This window comes from Panthera uncia (genome assembly GCF_023721935.1).
Source record: "Panthera uncia isolate 11264 chromosome B2 unlocalized genomic scaffold, Puncia_PCG_1.0 HiC_scaffold_24, whole genome shotgun sequence".
Taxonomy (NCBI): Eukaryota; Metazoa; Chordata; class Mammalia; order Carnivora; family Felidae; genus Panthera; species Panthera uncia.
In genome coordinates, this window is record NW_026057580.1 from 110,383,727 (window position 1) to 110,404,092 (window position 20,366).

Below are 20,366 nucleotides of genomic sequence, written 5' to 3' on the forward strand. Positions count from 1 at the left end.
GAAACTTTTTTCTCTTTTAGCAGAAATGCATGTATTCATAGTATATCCAGAAGAGCTCAGACTCCATTACCATCAGAGAGTCTAGCCCCACCAGCCAAGCCTTGCTGTCACCACACTGTTTTCTCCCGAAAGCAGCCTCTCCCGGGACGAAACCTTCTGTCATCTCCATATAGCAGCTGTGTGGTTTCCACCGTCACCATATCCCTCAGCTTTTCTCTTTATTGAGAATTTGGCATAAAAAAGCATTTTAGACACAGGAAAGGGAGAATGAATTCAGACCTGGAGGTGAATGAACTTCTGTGGACCATAGAACACCGGAACCTCCTGGAATCTCACAAATGCCTGCCCCTGCCATATTCAAAAGTAATCACTATATCTATGATATGATCTAGATTTATATATAATTTTGCTGTCTGGAACTCTGATCCCTCAAACCTCGAAACCCGCTAAGCAGTTGTCAGCAGTAAACACTTACATGAAAGGTTTCGCTTCTTTGAATTGTGTTGGCATCAGAATTTATCTGAGCAGAGAAACACCGTGCACTGGCGATGATGAATCACTGATTGAGGAAGTAGTGGCTGGCTGCACCTGAAACAGAACCTGGTGGGAGGAAGGACAGTTTCGTGGCTGGGAAGACGAGGATCCTTGAAATCTGCTCGGAAAAAAAGAATGCTTTTTAGAGGAAATGACAGGTGATCCACGTCGCCCAGCGTGACTTGTACTGTCACAAAGGCATCAGACATTCGGCAAAAGCTAAGTGATGCTTTAACAACTTCTTTTTCAGGAAATGATTACGAGTCCTTTATTTCAAAAGTGAGTGTGGAACAGTGTGTGCATTGTTGTGTAAGATCAGTCACCAGGCGTGGCCGTGTCCCGCACAGGTACTGGCCACTGTGATGAAAGCTGCCTCGGGCTGAGGTCTGACCAGGCTGGTGCCGAGACACAGTTAATCCACGTCTGACAACACGTTCCGTGAGGCAAGAGCCCGCAGGCCTGTGCCACTGAAAGGCAACTAGGAGGGTGGCTTCCTGCTTATTTTCTTTACAGCGCTGGGTATCAGTTCCCTTGTTTTTGTCTTTCCAGTTGTGGTATATTTTTACCACCTGTGCTGACCTAATTCAATAAACCCAATTCATTCATGGAAACATCTTTTGTTACCATTTTCTGTGACTGCAAGACTGGTGGTGTCTTGGCGAAGCTTCTTTTCACTGGCTAAACTCTTCGCCCTCTACTAGGATGTTTTTCTTTTTAGTACGGATCTCTTCCAGGATAAATGAGTCAGAATGCTTGTAAATAAGTAGCACTACACTTGAAAATTGAAAAAACCTTAAATTTTATTGCAGAATTCATGGGTTGTCTCTAGAAAATGTTTTCAGTTCTTAAGAAAAACTACACAGTGTAGTTAGTTGAAACGTAGGGTCAGTGAAACCAGGGTCCCGAGTTCACCCTGGCAACCCGCTCTTTTCAGTAACCTCAGGCCAGCTGTTCAAGAGCTGTCTTACAAATCCATGCCGTTGTCTCGGTGGGGACATGCTAACCACTGAACACCAACCTATAACCTCTGCTGGGAAAACAGCAAATGTTCGTGTCCTTTTGGTGTTTGTTTATTTTATTTTTATCTGAAATGTGATATATCCAGTAATGTCACCGATTTTAAAGAAAGTTAAACATTTCCAAGTAAAAGCAACCTATAACACTTTTATGAATGAAAAGGTAGACGTAACTCTAGAGATTACCAGGTAATCAAAGGTAATGAAAAGATGCCTAGATAATTCACTGGGAGGAAACAATAGTCTTTTTTTCTATTGAGTTGTAATCGGCATATAATGTTATATTAGTTTAAGTATACAATATAATGATTTGATATTTGTACAAACGGTTGACCTTTGAACAACTGCAGTTTGAACTGCACAGGTCTCCTTACACATACATGGGTGTTTTTTTTCCCCCAACAAATACAGAACAGATGGAAGGGGTGGGGCAAGCTAAGATGCTGGAGTGGTAGCAGGACCCTAGGCTTGTCTCATCCCTCAAACACAGCTAGATAACTATCAGATCATTCTGAACACCCAAGAAATCGACCTGAGGGCTGATAGAACAAAGTGCATAGCTAAAGGGAGAGAAGAGGCCACATCCAGGAAGGTAGGAAGTACAGAGACATGGTTTGGGGGAGAAATGGGGAGAAGTGGATTGCGGCGGCTGCAGAGGGGAGGGAGCCTTGGTCGTGGAGAGAGGTGAGAAAGAGAGAGAGGGGAAGAGGAGTACACAGGGGATCACACAAGGAAAACACTTCCCCAGAGCCATTGGTTGGGAAAATGAGAGGCTGATTTTCGTGAGTTTTTGCAACCAACTCAAAGCCTGGAGTTTCAGAGGTCCGTGATGTGGCTAGGATAGAGCCCTGAGAGCACTGCCCTGCTCCTGGAGAGAAGGCAGGCAGGTAACTCGGGGGTAGATGGCATGGTGTGCGGATTGCCTAAGATTCACAGGGAGAGACTGTTCCCCCTTCTTGGAGCACATCTGTGAGTGGTGGCATTGCCCCTCTGGGGACAGAAGAGCCCGGCCGGTGCCATTTCCCTCTCCCACCCCTCAGCATAGGCTCAGAGACACCTGCTGAGGGTAGCTAACCTGGACACTGACTGTTTAACCTGCTTTGCTCCAAATCCTATGCCCTTGCACTCTGATGTCAAACTGCCCTTCTGGGTCAAACCTGCATCGGTCCCAGGGCAGCAAGACCCTTCCCCAGAAGAGCAGTGCAGGTCCCTGTCATGCCAGGTCCTTAAAGTTTGGAATTTAAAATTTTTATTTTTGGGAGAGAGATAGAGACAGAGTGCAAGTGGGGGAGGGACAGAGAGAGGGAGACAGGATCCAAAGCAGGCTCAGAGCTGTCAGCACAGAGCACAATGTGGGGCTCAAACTCACGAACCATGAGATCATGACCTGAGCCAAAGTCAGACGCTCAACTGACTGAGCCACCCAAGTGCCCCTAAAGTTTGGAATTTTAAAAGTCAGCAGATTTGGCTGGAATAGAGAGCCCAAAGTGCACTGTGCTGCCCTAGGCAGGCAAGCAACCTGGACACAGACAGTGTGAAAACAGTGATCTGGAAAATGCCTAGGACACACGATAGGAAATTATTCACTCTTCTGAGAGGGCTTTCCTGAGAACAGCAAGTATGGACCACCCCCCTCTTGGAACAAAGGACCTGGCTGGTGCCATTTCCCTCCCCTGTCCCTCAGCATAAATCAACTTCACTGAAAAGCACAGCACCAACACTGGCTGACTAACCTGCTTAGTCAGCCAGCCCTGCCCCTGTGCTCTGCAAGTGTGCCTAAGGATCAGTGCAGCGGGCCCCTTCCCCAGAAGACCACCAGAAACCCCCACTTGTATCATGTCTTCTGACCATAGAGTTCTACAAGGCTTCAGTTCTAGTAGAAGTAGCATCAGGTCTCATTTAACAAACAGACCAGGCACACCTAGTTCAGACTGGCCACACTATGGCCAAAGTCCAAACACTGCCCATCTACAGAGGAGAGCCTCTGTAGCTGACTGACCTGAGGGATAGAGAAGCCAGAACGCAGCAGCAGACTACATGCAACACACACCAGAGATACTTCCTGAAGCGTTAGGCCCTGGACATTACGTGACCTCTTCATAAAGCCATTACTCTCAGGAATAGGGAACATAATGAGCTTTTCTAACACAAAAAAGAAGACAGAGACCTAGACAAAATACGAAGACAGAGGAATTCATCCCAAAAGAAAGAACAAGAAAAGGTCACAGCTAGAGCTGTAAACAAAACAGATCTAAGTAATATGCCTCATGCAGAATTTAAAGTAACAGTCGTAAGTATACCCTACCAGGCTTGAGAAGAGTATGGAAGATACCAGGGAGACCCTTAGTGCAGAGATAAAAGAGCTAAAATACAATCAGGCAGAAATGAAAGATGCAACATCTAAGATTTGAAACTGACCAGATATAATGACCACAAGGATGGAAGAGTCAGAAGAACAAATAAGTGATATAGAAGATAGAATTATGGAAAATAATGAAGCTGAACAAAAGAGGGAAAGAAAAACTGTGGATCACAAGAGTTGACTTAGGGAACTCCATGACTCCATCAAACATAATAACATTTGTGTCATAGGAGTCCCAGAAGAAGAAGAGAGAAAAAGGGGCAGAAGTTTTTTTTGAAGAAATCATAGCTGAAAACCTCTCTAACCTGGGGAAGGAAACAGACATCCAAATCCAGGAGGCACAAAGAATTCCCAACAAGATCAACAAAAGCAGGCTAACGCCAAGATATATTGTAGTTAAGTTTGCAAAATACAGTGATAAAGAAAATGTCCTAAAAGCAGCAAGACAAAAGAAGTCCCTTACTCACAAGGCAAGTGCTATAACATTGGCAGCAGATCTTTGCACAGAAACTTGGCAAACCAGAAGTTCAACCCACTGAATGGGAAAAATCTGCAGCCAAGAATACCCTATCCAGCAAGACTATCATTCAAGATGGAAGGAGAGATGAAGAATTTCCCAGACAAACGAAAACTAAAGGAGTTCGTGACCACTAAACCATACCTGGAGGAAATATTAAAGGAGACGCTTTGAGTGGGAGGGAAAAGACCAAAAGTGACAAAAGACAAGAGAGGACCAGAGGAAATCTCCAGAAACAGCAACGAAAAAAGTAATAAAATGGCTCTAAGTACATATCAATAATTATGCTGAATGTAAATGGACTAAATGCTCCAATCAAAAGCCAGAGTGTCAGAATGAATTTAAAAAAGACCCAACTATATGCTGCCTACAAGAGATTTGAGACCTAAAGACATCTGTGCATTTAAAGTGAGGGGAGGGAGAAATATTTATCATGCAAATGGATGTCAAAAGAAAGCCAGAGTAACAATACTTACATCAAACAAACTAGATTTAAACCAAAGACTGGGGTGCCTGGGTGGTGCAGTTAGTTAAGCATCCGACTCTTGATCTCGGCTCAGGTCATGATCTCACGTTTCTTGAGTTCAAGCCCTACATCAGGCTTTGTGCTGATGGTATGGAGCCTGTTTGGGATTCTGTCTCTCCTTCTCTCTTCCCCCTCCCTGCTTATGCTTTTTCTCTCCCTCTCCCTTCCTCCTTCCCTCCCTCCCTCCCTCTCTCACTCTCACTCTCTCTCTCTCCCTCAAAAGTAAATAAATAAACTTAAAAACCAACAGACTGTAACGAGTTGGAAAAGGGCACTAGATCATAATAAAGGGGACTATCCAACAAGAAGATCTAACAATTGTAAATATTTATGACCTCAACTTGGAAGCACCCAAATATATAAAACACTTAATAACAAACATAAAGGAATTCATTGATAATAATACAATAATAGTAGGGACTTAAACACCCCACTTATAGCAATGGACAGATCATCTAAACAGAAAATCAACAAAGAAACAATGACTTCGAATAACACACTGGACCAGATGGACTTAACGGATACATTAAGAACATTTCATCCTATAGCAGCAGAATACACTTTGTTTTTGAGTGCACATGGGACATTCTCCCGAATAGATCACATACTGGATCACAAATCAGCCCTCAACAAGTACAGAAAGATTGAGATCATACCATGCATATTTTCAGACCACAACACTATGAAACTTGAAGTCAACTACAAGAAAAAAATTGGAAAGATTATAAATACATGTAGGTTAAAGAACATCCTACTAAAGAGTGATTGGGTTAAGCAGTCGTTCTTTAAATAATGAAAACACCACACTCCAAAACTTTTAGGATGCAGCAAAGGCAATCCTAAGAGGCAAGTATATTGCAATATGGTCCTACCTCAAGAAGCAAGAAAACTCTCAATACACATTCTAATCTTATACCTAATGGAGCTAGAAAAAGAACAACAAATGAAGCCTAAAGCCAGCAGAAGGTAAATAATAAAGATTAGAGCAGAAATAAATGATACAGAAACTTAAAAAAAATGGAGGAACAAATCAATGAAACCAAGACCTGGTTCTTTGAAAAAATTAATGTTAACTGATAAACCCCTAAGCCAGTCTTATGAAAAAGAAAAGAGAAAGGACCCAAATAAATGAAATCACAAATGAGAAAAGAGAAATAACAACCAACCACACAGAAATACAATAAGAAAATATTATGAAGAATTATATGCCAACAAATTGGACAATCTGGAAGAAATGGATAAATTCTAGAAATATAAGCAACCAAAAGTGAAACTGGAAGAAATAAAAAAAACTTGTACAGACTGATAACCAGTAAAGAAATTGAATCTGTAATCAGAAATCCCCCAACAAACAAAAGTCCAGGGCCAGATGGCTTCAAGGGAATTCTACCAAACTTTTAAAGAAGAGTTAATACCTGCTCTTCTCAAACTATTCCAAAAAATATAAATGGAAGGAAAATTTCTAAACTCATTCTGTAAGGCCAGCATTATCCTGATTCCACGACCAGACAAAGACATCACTAAAAAAGAAAACTACAGGCCAATATCCCTGATGAACATGGATGCAAAAATTCTCAACAAAATACTAGCAAATCGAATCCAACAGTACATTAAAAGAATCATTCATCATGATCAAGTAGGATTTATTCCTGGCTGCAAGGATGGTTCAAGATTTGCATTAATTAAAGAAAGGGTAAGAACCATATGATCCTCTCAAAAGATGCAGAAAAGCATTTGACAAAGTACAGTATCCATTCATGATAAAGACTCAGCAAAGTAGGTTTAGAGGGAACATAATAAAAACCCACATCCTCATCCTCAATGAGGAAAACCTGGAAGGTTTTTCCCTAAGGTCAGGAACAAGACAGATGTTCACTCTCACCATTGTTATTTAATATAGTCCTGGAAGTCCTAGCCTCAGCAGTCAGACAACAAAAGAAGTAAAAGGCATCCAGATCGACAAGGAAGATGTCAAACTCTTACTATTTGCAGATGACATGATGTTCTATATGGAAAACCCAAAAGACACTACCACAAAATTGCTGGAACTGATATATGAGTTCAGTAATGTCACAGGATACAAAATCTGTACAGAAACCTGTTGCATTTCTATGCACCATTAATGAAGCAGCAGAAAGGGAAATCAAGGAATTGATCCTATTTACAATTGCAGCAAAAACCTAATATACCTAGGAATAAATCTAACTAAAGAGGCAAAAAGATCTATACTCTGAAAAATTATAAAACACTGATGAAAGAAAGTGAAGATGACAGAAAGAAATGGAAAAACTTTCCATGCTCATGAATTGGAAGAACAAATATTGTTAAAATGTCTGTACTACCCAATGCATTCTACACATTTAATCCAATCCCTAGCAAAATACCACAACCATTTTTCACAGAGCTAGAACAGACCATCCTAAAACTGGTGTGAAACCACATAGCAAAGCAATCTTGAAAGAGAAAAGAAAAGCCAGAGGCATCACTTCAAAACTGTAGTCATCAAGGCAGTATGGTTCTGGCATAAAAACATACATTGATCAATGGAGCAAAGTAGAAAACCCAGAAATGAACCCGTAACTATATGGTCAACTAATCTGTGATGAAGAAGAAAGAATATCCAGTGGAGAAAAGACAGTCTCTTCAACCAATGGTGCTGGGAAAACTGGGCAGCTACATGCAGAAGAATGAAACTGGACCACTTTCTTACATACACCATACACAAAAATAAACCCAAAATAGATGAAAGACCTAACTGTGAGACAGGAAGACATCAAAATCCTAGAGGAGAACCCCTTTGACCTTGGCTGGGGCAACTCCTTACTAGACATATCACCAGAGGCAAGGGAAGCAGAAGCAAAAGTGAACTATTGGGACTTCATCAAGATAAAAAGCTTCTGCACAGTGAAGGAAATGATCAACAAAACTAAAAGGCTTCAGAAAGGGTGAATATATTTGCAAATGACATCTGATTAAGGATTAGTATCCAAAATATAAATATAAATAAAGAACTTATCAAACTCAACACCCAAAAAACAAATAATGCAGTGAAGAAATGGGCAAAAGACATGAATAGATACTTCTCCAAAGAAGACATCCAGATGGCTAACAGACACATGAAAAGATGCTCAACACCACTTATCATCAGGGAAAAGCAAACCAAAACTACAATGAGATATCACCTCACACCTGTCAGAATGGCTAAAATTAACAATACAGAAAACAACAGGTGTTGGTGAGGATGTGGATAAAGGGGAACCCTCCTACACTCTTGGATGGAATGTAAACTGGTGAGGCCAGTCTGGAAAACAGTGTGAAGATTCCTCAGAAAGTTAAAAATAGGGGTGCCTGGGTGGCTCAGTTGGTTAAATGTCTGACTTCAGCTCAGGTCACAATCTCACGGTTCATGGGTTTGAACCCTACGTCAGGCTCTGTGCTGACAGCTCAGAGCCTAGAGCCTGCTTCAGATTCTGTGTCTCGCTCTCTCTGCGCCTCTTCCACTCATGCTCTGTCTCTCTCTGTCTCTCAAAAGTGAATAAACGTTAAAAATGTTTTTTAAAAGTTACGAATAGGTCTACCCTACAGTCCAGCAATTGCACGAGTAGGTATTTGCCTAAAGGATACAAAAATACTGATTAAAAGGGATACGTACACCCCAATGTTTATAGCAGCACTATCAACAATAGCCAAAGTATGGAAAGACCCCAAACGTCCGTTGCATGGTGAATGAATAAAGAAGATGTGGGGAGTGTGTGTGTGTGTATACATATGTATAATATACATACATATATATATATATGTATACGTATATATATATGTGTGTGTGTGTGTGTATATATTCCACACACACAGTGGAATACTACTCATTTACCATTACCATTTGCAAAAACATGGATGGAACTAGAATACGTTGTGCTAAGTGAAATAAATCCATCAAAGAAAGACAAATGCCATATGATTTTAATCATATGTGGAATTTAAGAAACAAAACAGATGGAATAGGGGGAATAAAAAAGAGAGGCAAACCTGAGAACAGACTCTTAACTATAGAGAACAAACTGAGGGTTGCTGGAGGGGAGGTGGGTAAGGGGATGGGTTAAATTGGTGATGGGTATTACGGAGGGCACTTGTTGTGATGAGCACTGGGTGTTGTATATAAGTGAATCACTTATTTTACACCAGAATCTACATGAATCACTAAATTCTACACCAGAAACTAATATTACACTGTATGTAAACTAATTGGAATTTAAATAAAAACTTTAAAAAGAAAAAAATATACGGTACTTTAAATGTATTTTCTGTTCCTTATGATTTGGTTAATAACATTTTCTCTAGCTCACTAGATTGCAAAAATACAGTATATAATAGGTAAAACATACAAAATATGTATTAATTGACTGATTTTGCTATTGATAAGGCTTCTGGTCAATAGTAGGCTATTAGTAGTTAAGTTTGAGGGAAGTCAAAGTTACACATGGATTTTCAGCTTTGCAGGGCATCAGCAACCCCTAAGCTCTTAGTTGTTCAAAGGTCAACTGTATTGTGAAAGGATCACCGCAGTAAGTCTAGGTAACATCTGGGGAATTTTCTTTTTCACAAATGGTGCTGAAACAATTGCATATCTGTATTTAAAAACAAAAACAAAACAAAACAAAAAACCACCTTGATTCTGACCTCATACTCTACACAAAAATTAACTGTAAGTAAATCACAGATATAAATGTAAAAACTAAATTTCTCTGTAAACCTTGGGTTTGAAACCTTGGATTAAGTAAAGATTCAATGGATTGGACACAAAAAGCGTGAACCATAAAAGGAAAAAAAAATATTGACACTGGACTTCATCAAAATTTAAGATTTTCACTTTTTGAAAGATACCATTAAGCAAATGAAAAGGCAAGCCACAGAGTAAGAGAAATTATTTGCAGCACACATATCTTATAAAGGATTGTATATAGAATTTTTATAACAAAATAAGGTTGGAAGCTTATATATATCCATATGTATGTAGACATATTGTATACATCTATGTGAGTATTCATACATACACATAACACATATATATGAGTGGATGGGGAATAGGTACACATAGCAAGGAATTTGAACAGACATGTCCCTAAAGATGATGTGCAAATGATCAATAAGTACATGAAATGATACTCACCGTGACTACATTGGAGAAATGCAAATTAGGAACAGTGTCCTACCACTGCATACTTACTAGAATAGCTAAAACAAAAGAGACTGACAACACCAAGTGCTGGTGAGGAGCGAACCTACTAATGCTCTCATACACTGTTGCAGGGAGTGTAAAATGGCATAACCACTTTGGAAAATAATTTAGTAATTTCTTATGCATTTAAACATGCTTACCATATGATCTAGCAATTAATTCCACTCTCAGGTATTCACTCAGGAGAAATGAAACCACGCATCTACCAAAGGTCTTACACATGCATGTTCATAGCAGTTTTATAGTAGCCAAATACTGGAAGCAACCTAAATGCCTGGCAATTTGGGTGGATAAATAAGTTGTGGTATATTTATATAATGAAATACTACTCTTCATGAAAAGGAATGAACTGCCGATGCACACAAGAATTTAGAATACTCTTATTAAACCATTGTACTGAGTAAAGACAACCATACACAAAAGTGAGCATACTATACAGTTCCCTTCATGTAAAATTCAAGAAGAAGCAACTAGTGAGAGAAATCAGATCACTGGTTGCCTTGAACCAAGGATGAGCATAGGGGATTGACTGCTGAGAACTTTATTTAATGTATACAAATTATAGCTCAATGAAGTTGATTTTTAAAAAGATAATAAATACTATCATCAGCTACTTGCCAACAATTTGGAAAACTTACATGAACTGGAAAAAATTTTTTTAGTAACTTAATAGAACTGACTCAAGAGGAAATAAAAAGCTTAACAGCTTGACTTGTACTAAAACTACTGAGTACATTGAAGCAATGGTTAAAAATCTTCCCACAAAAAAATTCATATGCATAGGCATGTTATACCCAACTTTCATGCAATAGGCTATCCCAGTTTATATCAATTGTTCCAGGCAGTGGAAAAGGAAGGAGTACTCTCCAACTCATTCTGAGAGATCAATATAACTTTGAGAAATCCAGATACAAAGACATTATCAAAAAGGAAATCATAAGTTTGTTTCACTCATGAATACAGCTGTAGAAATTCTGAACTCATCAGTAAATCAACTTCAACTGTGTGTATCAAAGACAACACTTCATCTCCAGGTTGGGCTAGTTGTAGGCATGCAAGGGTAGTATAATTTGAGGAAGTCAATAGAAGCAATTTACTTCATTAATAGATTAAAAGATTTTTAAAATGGGCTTATTTGAATAAATACAGTGAACGCATCAAACAACACCCAAGTCTGCGTAATTTTTCCAGTTAAATTATCATTATTTTTTACTTTAGAGAGAGTCTCTAGAGAGCATGAGCAAGGGAGAGGGGTAGAGGGAAAGAGAGAGAATCTTAAGCAGATCCACGCTTAGTGTGGAGTCCGATACAGGGTTTGATCCCATGACCCTGGGATCATGACCTGAGGCAAAATCAAGAGTCGGATGCTCAGCCGACTGAGCCACCCCGGCACCCCTAAGTTATTTTTTCATTTTGATTAAGGGAATACTATTAGCAAGGCTGAGTACGGTATATAACCAAAAACTGAGAACTTTCCTATTTTGATAGGTGACCCAGAGACACTAATGGCACATCTGTTACCATAGGTGGGAGACCATAGAACAATGGTAAAAAGCAAAGACACTGGATCCATACAACCCTGGGTCATCCTTAACACTGCCATTCACCTTGTGTATGATCAAGGATAAGTTACTTATCCCTTCTGTGTCTGTTTTCTCTGGAAAATGGGCATGATAATCCCTCCCATGAACAAAGCTTGAAGAATTACCATGTGTGAAACACTTAGCTCTCTTCACTGACACTTGCTTTTCAAATGAGGTCTTTTGTATTATATGTTAGTGTTACAGTACATATGATGTATTTATGCACTGTTCTCTTTAAGACCATCTAACTCTTAGCCAAAGGCTAAGTTAATGACTATAGCCTTTGCTAAAAGTGCTTTCCCTTTCAGATTAAGTGACATCTTGTGTCTATGTGTGTCTCAAAGGTGAGTGACTTCACATGGAGCCACGATGGAACTCAAGCACTTATTTCATATCGAGATGGGTTTGTCCTGGTTGGTTCTGTCAGCGGACAAAGACACTGGTCATCTGAGATAAACCTGGAGAGTCAAATCACATGTGGCATATGGACTCCTGATGACCAACAGGTAAAGCCTCTTGATTATGGGTGTGTAATGAACGTTAAAACCATGTGAGCTGAGGAGGAAATGAATTGATTGCATAAAATCATACAGGGAAGGGAATGGGGAGGGGGAAGCTGACTCAGAAGCCTCTTAAAGAATCACAAAGGTAAACAACAGTGAATATGTCCAGGTAAAAATTAAAACTTTAAGTGAACCATAGATGGGAGAAATAATATTTCCCACCAAATGGTAAACACTGAGTTAACATTTTAATTATGGAAAATATTCATACAGATGTACTTTTTTTTAAATGTTTTTATTTATTCTTGAGAGAGGGAGGGAGAGAGAGCAAGAGCAGGGGAGGGGCAGAGAGAGAGAGGGAGACACAGAATCCGAAGCAGGCTCCAAGCTCCAGGCTGTCAGCAGAGAGCCCAACGTGGGGCGCAAGCTCACGAAGCATGAGCTCATGACCTGAGCTGAAGTTGACGTTTAACCGACTGAGCCACCCAGGCGCCCCCAGATGTACTTTTAAATCTGTGTAAATAGCCAGTTGGTAAATGGATAATGGGCATAATGATTCACAAAAGAAGTTCAACTAGTCAGTAATCATATGGTGGAAAAATATACATTTTCAGGAAAAAAAATGCAAAATAACATAGGAAATAGTTTCACTTATTAGCCAAAAAATAATAAAATGATACAGATGATTTCCTGGTTAATGATAAGAGTTCAGTTAAAGGATTCTTACCATTGCAGGTAATAATGTCTATTACCTTTAGGGAAGGAATATGGCAGAATATGTCAGAAGTCTAAAAAAATTATTGTCCACTTTGACCTGGTAATATACTTTAGGAATTTATCTAAAAACAAAAAGGAAGAAAATAAAAGTTACAGTCATTAAAACATTATTTGTGATAGTAAAAATTTGGCAACAGCCTACTTGTCTAAAAATAGACTGGGTAAGTAAACTGTGGTATTACCACTTAAAGGATTACACAGTTTAAGTTCAGGAAATTATGGATTGTGGTTACAAAGACAGTGTAATAATCTGGAAGAGTTGTTATGATATAATGTTGAGGGGAAAAATCAGGATATGAAATGGTGTATGTGGTATAAGATTATCACGTCATTAAACAACCAAAAGAAACCCATCCATTTACTTAAAAGACCTGAAAGGAAACAAGACGCCACAGGTAGGTTGTTTTATGGTGATGAGCTTTAGGGTCATTTTCTAAAATTCGTTTTAAAACCCATTTTAAAATTTTCTTTAATGTATCTGTTTTACTTTCATGATAAAATAATATAGAATAACCTAATAAAATTATATCTTGATAATTCATTTTTTTAACGTTTATTTCATTTTGAGAGTGAGGGCATGTACGTGCACACGAGCGGGAAAGGGGCAAAGAGAGAGAAGAGGGAGGATCCCAAGGAAGCTCTGCACTGTCAGGACAGAGCCCGATGTGAGATCCTGACCTGAGCCGAAATCAAGAACAGACACTTAACTGACTGAGCCACTGAGGCACCTCTGATAATTCATTTTTAAATAAAAAATAATAATAATTTATTTTTTACAAATGGTGCCGGAGGTCAGCTCCAGCAACCAGGGGTTCCCGAAGGAAGAACGGCGTCGGTGAAAATAAAACAAAACTAAAATAAAAACAAAAAATAAAAATGGACACAGACAACAGCAGTGTGTTGAACTGGCCGATTTATTGTAGCAAACATGGCATTATATTTGCTAGTGATTTCCCTGTGGCGTACGTCATCTATGTTTTTCTAACATTCCCTAACTTTGAAAATGTTCCTATGTGTAATCAACCTTTAAGAAATAACATGGCGATTTCCCCCTAACTCTTCCCGCATACCCTTTGATTATTGATTACTTCCTTACATTATTCCATTATGCATCTGTGTTTATCTATAATCTACAAAGCATTTGCTTTGCTGTTCTCGTCAAAGGGCCTCCATTTCTCAACACCTCAAGTGGAACAGTTACAGGGACATGACGTCCTAACCACATGAGGCCAGAAGAACAATGTGTTTGCCTCGGTCCGAGGTGCCAGAAAGGGGCCGGAAAAGCCTTAGAAATCCATGCCTCATACATTCTCAGAGAGACAGTGCACCTAGGAATTAATGAACCATTCTATACCTTAACCGACTAGGTTCAGTCATCATCTGGAATGCCTCCGGGGGGCCAGGTGGGCCTAGGGGTTGAAGTCACCTGTGCCCAGAGATACACTCCTTAGTTGCTGGAGTGAGGCTTTCAAATCCATATGTCTCTCCTTTTACAGGCCCTCTTTGCTGGCAAAGGCATGAGGCTATCCTTCCTGTAAGTAGAGGAGTCTCCATGGGGGATGGCAAGGGCTAAACGTAAGGCCGCACAATTTCTTGTGGAACCTCATTTTCTTCCCTAATGGTTCTTTTCCCAGGGGGCCTGCCGAGGGCAATTCCCCAACCGACAATACCCCAGATACTTTAATAAGGCCAAATTACCTAAAAGCGGGAGGACAAGAAGCTTCGCTGTCGGCGGGCCGCCCTGCAGTCACCAATCTGTCCACAGCCCGGGCCCTGCCACTCAGGCTGGGATAGCTCGGCTTCCAGCAAAAGGGAAAACCTTTGTAAATACAAAGCTTGTGTTTTCCAAATACAGCAAAATCCATAAAGTGCCAGGACATTTCATAGCAGAGATTTTAGTTTCATGTTGATAAAAGCAAGCATTAGTATAATAAGGAACGATAACTTTCAGTTTTGAGTCTTAATTCTTTTCGTTCTTTTTTTTTTAACTGAATTGCTCTCTACTAATCACTAAACATTTCTTGCTTCCGTTTTTTTTTTTTTTTTTTCAAATAAAAATGGTCAATATTTTTTTCTTTCTTCTCAAAATGACTACTATGGGAGCTACAAAGAAATAGTTTCAACACATTTCTTCCACACACCCCCCCCCCCACCAGTCTCCTAATAATCCAGAGGCATATGCGTGTGTCTGTATGAAGCACTTGAATTTATTGTGCCCTTGTGGTTTTGTAGGTTTTTACTGCTCCTGGAATCAGCTGGAGAAGCCTGCTGCAGCCCACTCAGCAGCCTTGCACAGACACCCCTCCCTGCACCTCTCCTCCTCTGTTCAGGGTAGGGGGGTGGTGAATTATTTCCTGCCTGTTTCCCAGGGCTTTGGTAATGATCAAATGAGGGAACAGATGTGAAAGTACTTAAAAATATGTAAGTGGAAGTCTTGGCTTTGCATTCTTCCCTTGCCTATAGGGGTGGAACCTGGGAGGCTCATGTCATAGTCCCCTGATGAGCTGTGTCTGCCAGTATCCCTAACAGCATACAGGGAGTGTGACAGTCACAGGACCCAGACATGCTGGGGACATGGTGGGTGAGACTTGGCGCCTGCCTTTGAGATGGTGGGGACCAGATGAGACAGACCCACAAACATCCTGTGCTCTGTCCTGACAAAGTTACCTGGGTAGCAGGCAGCATGGTGTCGTGGGCATGAAGGAGGCAGCTGGGCTACAGTTTTAATTTTTTTTAATGTTTGTTTATTTTTGAGAAAGAGAGAGAGAGAGAAAGAAAGAAAACATGAGTGGGGGAGGGGCAGAGAGAGAGGGAGACAGAATCCAAAACAGGTTCCAGGCTCTGAGCTGTGTCAGCACAGAGCCCCACATGGGGCTCGAACTCATGAACCAGGAGATCAAGACCTGAGCTGAAGTCGGATGCTTAACCAACCGAGCCACCCAGGCGCCCCATGGACTGCAGCTTGAAGCCAGGCTAAGACACTTGGGCTTGGCTCTGTAGACCTGTCTGTAAGATCAGAGCGTGACTTAGGCCCCTGTTTGGTCTCCTGGTCCACAAGCTCTCTCTGAAGGATTGCGTTTACCGGTTCTGTATTTGGCCTAATGGGTGGGATTTCACTCAGGAAAGTGCTGCACTTGCTACCTCTCAAAAAGGTTGCAGACCACTGAAGCAACAAGGGTCCTTGTAAGAATTGAAAAGGGCGAAGAGATATATGGGGTACTCCATCAATCACATTTGAACTGAGACATGGAAAAATAAAATTCCTTCCTCCATGTTTGTCACTCTTTCATATCTCTTGCTCGGTTTGAAAATTATTAATGAAAAAAGACAATTTGTAATGTAGTGTCCTGAGCTCTTACATTGGGAGTTGGTGTTTAAAGCTCTGCCTCCTCCAACTCAGGGTGTGTCTTCCCTTCTCCTGGAGAACCTCCTGCACTTCATGTAGAGTAAAACACCATCCAGGATGAGGCTGCCTCCTCACATCTTGAGATAGTTCTAATCATACAGGATTTTAGGCTGCTTCCTAACTTTTTAAAATAAAAGGAGTACTATTTTACAAGTGAGTTTGATAAGAGTCTAGCTGTTTTCCTACTTGTGTATTTTCCTTTTTATATGTGTGTGTGTGTGTGTGTGTGTGTGTGTGTGTGTATTTTAATGTTTATTTTTGAAAGGGACAGAGAGAGCATGAGCAGGGGAGAGGTAGAGAGAGAGGGAGAAGGAGAGGGAGAGAATCCCAAGCAGGCTCCATGCTGTCAGCACAGAGCCCAATGTGGGGCTTGAACTCATGAGGTGTGAGATGATGACCCAAGCTGAAACCAAGAGTCGGACACTTAACTGACTGAGCCACTCAGGTGCCCAACACTTTTGGGGTTTATAGACTAAATCTCAGATGGAAATTGGCAACCCTTTTCCTGGAAAAATGTGCATGTGCACATAACATGATTATATGTGTCACTTTGCATAGAATGTTGGGTGGGAGCTCATAGGATTCCATTCATGAACTGACCCCTTTACATCCTGATCTAGACAGTTTAGAGGTGACCTTTGGGATAATCCTTCCCAGCTTTCTGTTATTCATATATTCAAACATTACAGAAAATTGAGAGAATATACTTGCCTTAAATTCAGCAACTAATATTTTGCCATATTTGTGTATGCTCTCCTCCTCTTCCTCTGCCTGCCTTCCATTCTCCCTCTCTCTTCATACATGCACACATTTTTTGTAGTACTGTTTTTGAACATCAGTTATAGACATTATGGCACGTCACCCCAAAACATTTCAATATGCTTGTCCTAAGAATAAGTTCATTCTCCTACATTTTAACACCCAGGAAATTAGCAGTGATATTAGCTAGTACCCAGGCGCTCTTCATAGCTCTCTAATTGTTACAAGAATGAGTTTTGTAGGTTTTTTTCCTTTTTTTAAAATTTATTTTTTTTTTTGTTATTTAGAACCAAGATCTAAGTTGTATACAGCAATTGTTTATTATGTCTTGAGTCTAGAAAAGTTTCCTCTTTTTTTCTTTTTTAAATGACATTGCCTTTCTGACGAGTTTAGTGTGGTTACCTTGTAGAATATTCCACACTCTGGACTTGCACGGTTGTTTACCCATAGTATCATTTAATTTCTACTGGCCTCTGTATTTTCTATCAATGGGAAGTTAGGTTGAGATTAAGTTTGTATTAAATAGTTTTGGTAAGAATAGTTAATAGGTGATACCTTATCATTTACACTGAGCCACATTAAGAAGTGTATAATGTCATGTTATCCCACTGAGGGTTGCTGATTCTGATGGAACCTTTGTAAAAACAAGACTAGTTTTTCATAGCATGTTCTTAATTTCATCTATACTTACAGCGATTTTTTTTTTCCCCAAGTGATGTGTTTCATTTTAGGCTAAAATTTATCTTCCATTAAATTGCAAGAAGGAAATATGATCCTACTTGTAGTTTATATAGTAGGTAAAGACTGTCTTAGTCTCCTCAGGCTGTTGTAACAATTCTGCTGGCTGGAGGGCTTAAGCAAAGACATTTCTCTCTCACAGTTCCAGAGGATGGAAGTTCAAGATCAGGCGTTGGCAGGTCTGGTTTCTCATGAAGCCTCTCTCCTTGGCTTGCAGGTGGCCACCATCTTTCTGTGACCTCATGTGACCTTTCCTGTGTATGCTCATCCCTGGTATCTCTTCCTTTTTGTATAAGGACACCGGTCCCACTGGTTTTCGGCCCTATCCCTATGACCTCATTTAACCTTAGTTACCTTACCTTTTTACAGGCTGTGTCTCCAAATACTGTCACATTAGAGATTAAGCCTTCAGTATATGAATTTTGAGTAGGATACAAACATTCAGTTCTTAACGGCCTCATAAAAAATAGGAGTTGTCAAAAAATATTTTGAAGAATAGAAAATTCACAGAAAAGACACATAAATTCAGCTTGATAAACTTGAGATGTATTTATAAATAGAACAGTATTTGTAGGGCTTGGGAGAAACAACAAATGGTGTAAATAGAAAATGTCAGAGAAATAAATATAAATATGGGGAAAAGATATCTGTGGGTCCCAAGTTGGTCAAGAATAATGCAGCAGTGAAGCTTTTGCCATTACTAAGAAACACCCAGCATCACAACAGAGTGCTGTAGGAGGAGGATGCTTGGTCCCCTGTACATTCTCCAGGGGTCTAGGGGAACACCATGCCTCTTGATACAGGAAACTGCTTTGAAACATACACACTCACATGTATCCATCCTGTGTTCTTTGAGTCTTAGGTGGACATGAGTTCACTTTGAGAGCCTTTGAACCAGAAAAAGTTGTTGAGAAGTTGAGGTACATTTCCATCAGGAAAGGTGGAGATGCCAGCACGTGATCCAGTGTGTGTGGGCATGAGCTAGGCTCTCCTAGAACAGTGAACATCCGGTGGATCTGTGTCCATGGAAGATGGGATGGAAGGAAAAAGCCTCAGACTCTCATCTCAGGAATTTAGGTTGGATGAGGAAGAGTTTTGTGGTTCCTGTTCTGAGTGAAAGGGCACACGTAACCACAGGAAGAAAGCTCTAGTTCCCACCCCTCTTGGGAGAACACCTCACAAGAAGAAAGCTCCCCAGAACCCCTCTGCCATGGGCACAAGGAGGCCTGCAGAGAACTACTTTTTAGGCTACTGGTTCGTTTTTCTCTTTCTGGGTCTCCCTTCTCTACCACAGCTCCTGTAGTTTGATGTGTGAACCATTTGGATTTATTTTAAGGGGATCCCAAGGCATGGAAACTGTGTACATGTTAGGGAAGTTAGCAGTACTCGTTGTCACTCACAGTGCAGTCCCCAGATCAGATGCCATGTAGTTCATCTAGTGCCCACTTCGGCAGCACACATACTAAAATTGGAATGATCCAGAGTGGATTAGCATGACCTCTGTGCAAGAAGGATAACATACAAATGCATGTGGGTCGTCCGGGCCTTGCAGCTTCCTCCCTGACGCGGTGGTCCTTTTCAGGGATCTCAGTCCTCGACTGTTGGCCTTTCTTTTCCAGCTGCTCCTGCTTTCTGCTCTAACAGAGCTGTCTCTCTCCCCAGGCCCCCAGAGCCACAGAATGCTTGCCCCATGTGAAGCCTGTCCTCCAAGCAGCCTGGGGCTTCACTTTGCCCCCTCCCACACTGTCCTCTCCAATTCTGACCGAGGCGTCTGTGACCCCAGTCTGCATTTCCAGGCCTCACTCATGCTTTCTGGACACTGCTCTCCCCCAGCCTACAGCGAGGCCTGGGTTGTCACATCCACACCCCCACACCCTGCTCCTGGAAGCCCTCCTGCGCTCATTCCTCCTTCTCACCTGGTCCACTTGTCTAGGGCTCCAACATGGGGTTTTTCCCTTTTTCTCTCCTTTGGGCTGATTTCTCCCACTGCCACGGCCTGTCAGCTCCCACCTGAGTATGCAGGCTCCCCGAGCTGCGTTCTGTGTGCACCGTCTGTCCCTCCCGCTGAGCTGGCTGCCTGCCTGGACCCCACTCAATCCAGCGTGGGCCCCGCTTAGCACGGCAGTCTTCTTCCCTGCCCTCTCTTCTGTTGCTGACCACTCACACTGGACTTGCCCTCCTCCTTGGCTTCAGCCTCCTCTTGGTCACCAAGGCCTGGTGATTCCACTTCTTAAATACTTCCGTGTCAGGGATGGTTTATTTGTATTTACATGCTAAAGATGGTTATGTTCAAACCAGCCCAAGTGCAGGTGTCTAAGCTCTCATACACCTTGCACTCTGTAACAGGACTGCTCGATTTGGTGACTTACAGGTTCTTCCCACTGTCCTTCTTCTCCAGCTTTGTTCCCT

General features: G+C 41.0%; 1 protein-coding gene and 1 non-coding gene across 7 annotated transcripts in view; both read left to right on the forward strand.

Moving 5' to 3' along the window:
- Positions 1-20,366, forward strand: part of TULP4 (TUB like protein 4) — a 230,741-nt gene that overhangs the window by 150,424 nt on the left and 59,951 nt on the right. For all 6 annotated transcript variants that reach the window (XR_007462886.1, XM_049654512.1, XM_049654510.1 and 3 more), the window contains one exon: positions 12,119-12,280. Coding sequence is in view for 5 of the 6 variants with exons in the window: in XM_049654512.1 (XP_049510469.1) it covers positions 12,119-12,280 (162 nt within the window). In the remaining variant the exon portion in view is untranslated. The remainder of the gene's footprint in view (positions 1-12,118; positions 12,281-20,366) is intronic.
- Positions 19,396-19,505, forward strand: LOC125939206 (U6 spliceosomal RNA). Its single transcript, XR_007462960.1, has one exon. It is a non-coding gene; the product is annotated as a U6 spliceosomal RNA (small nuclear RNA).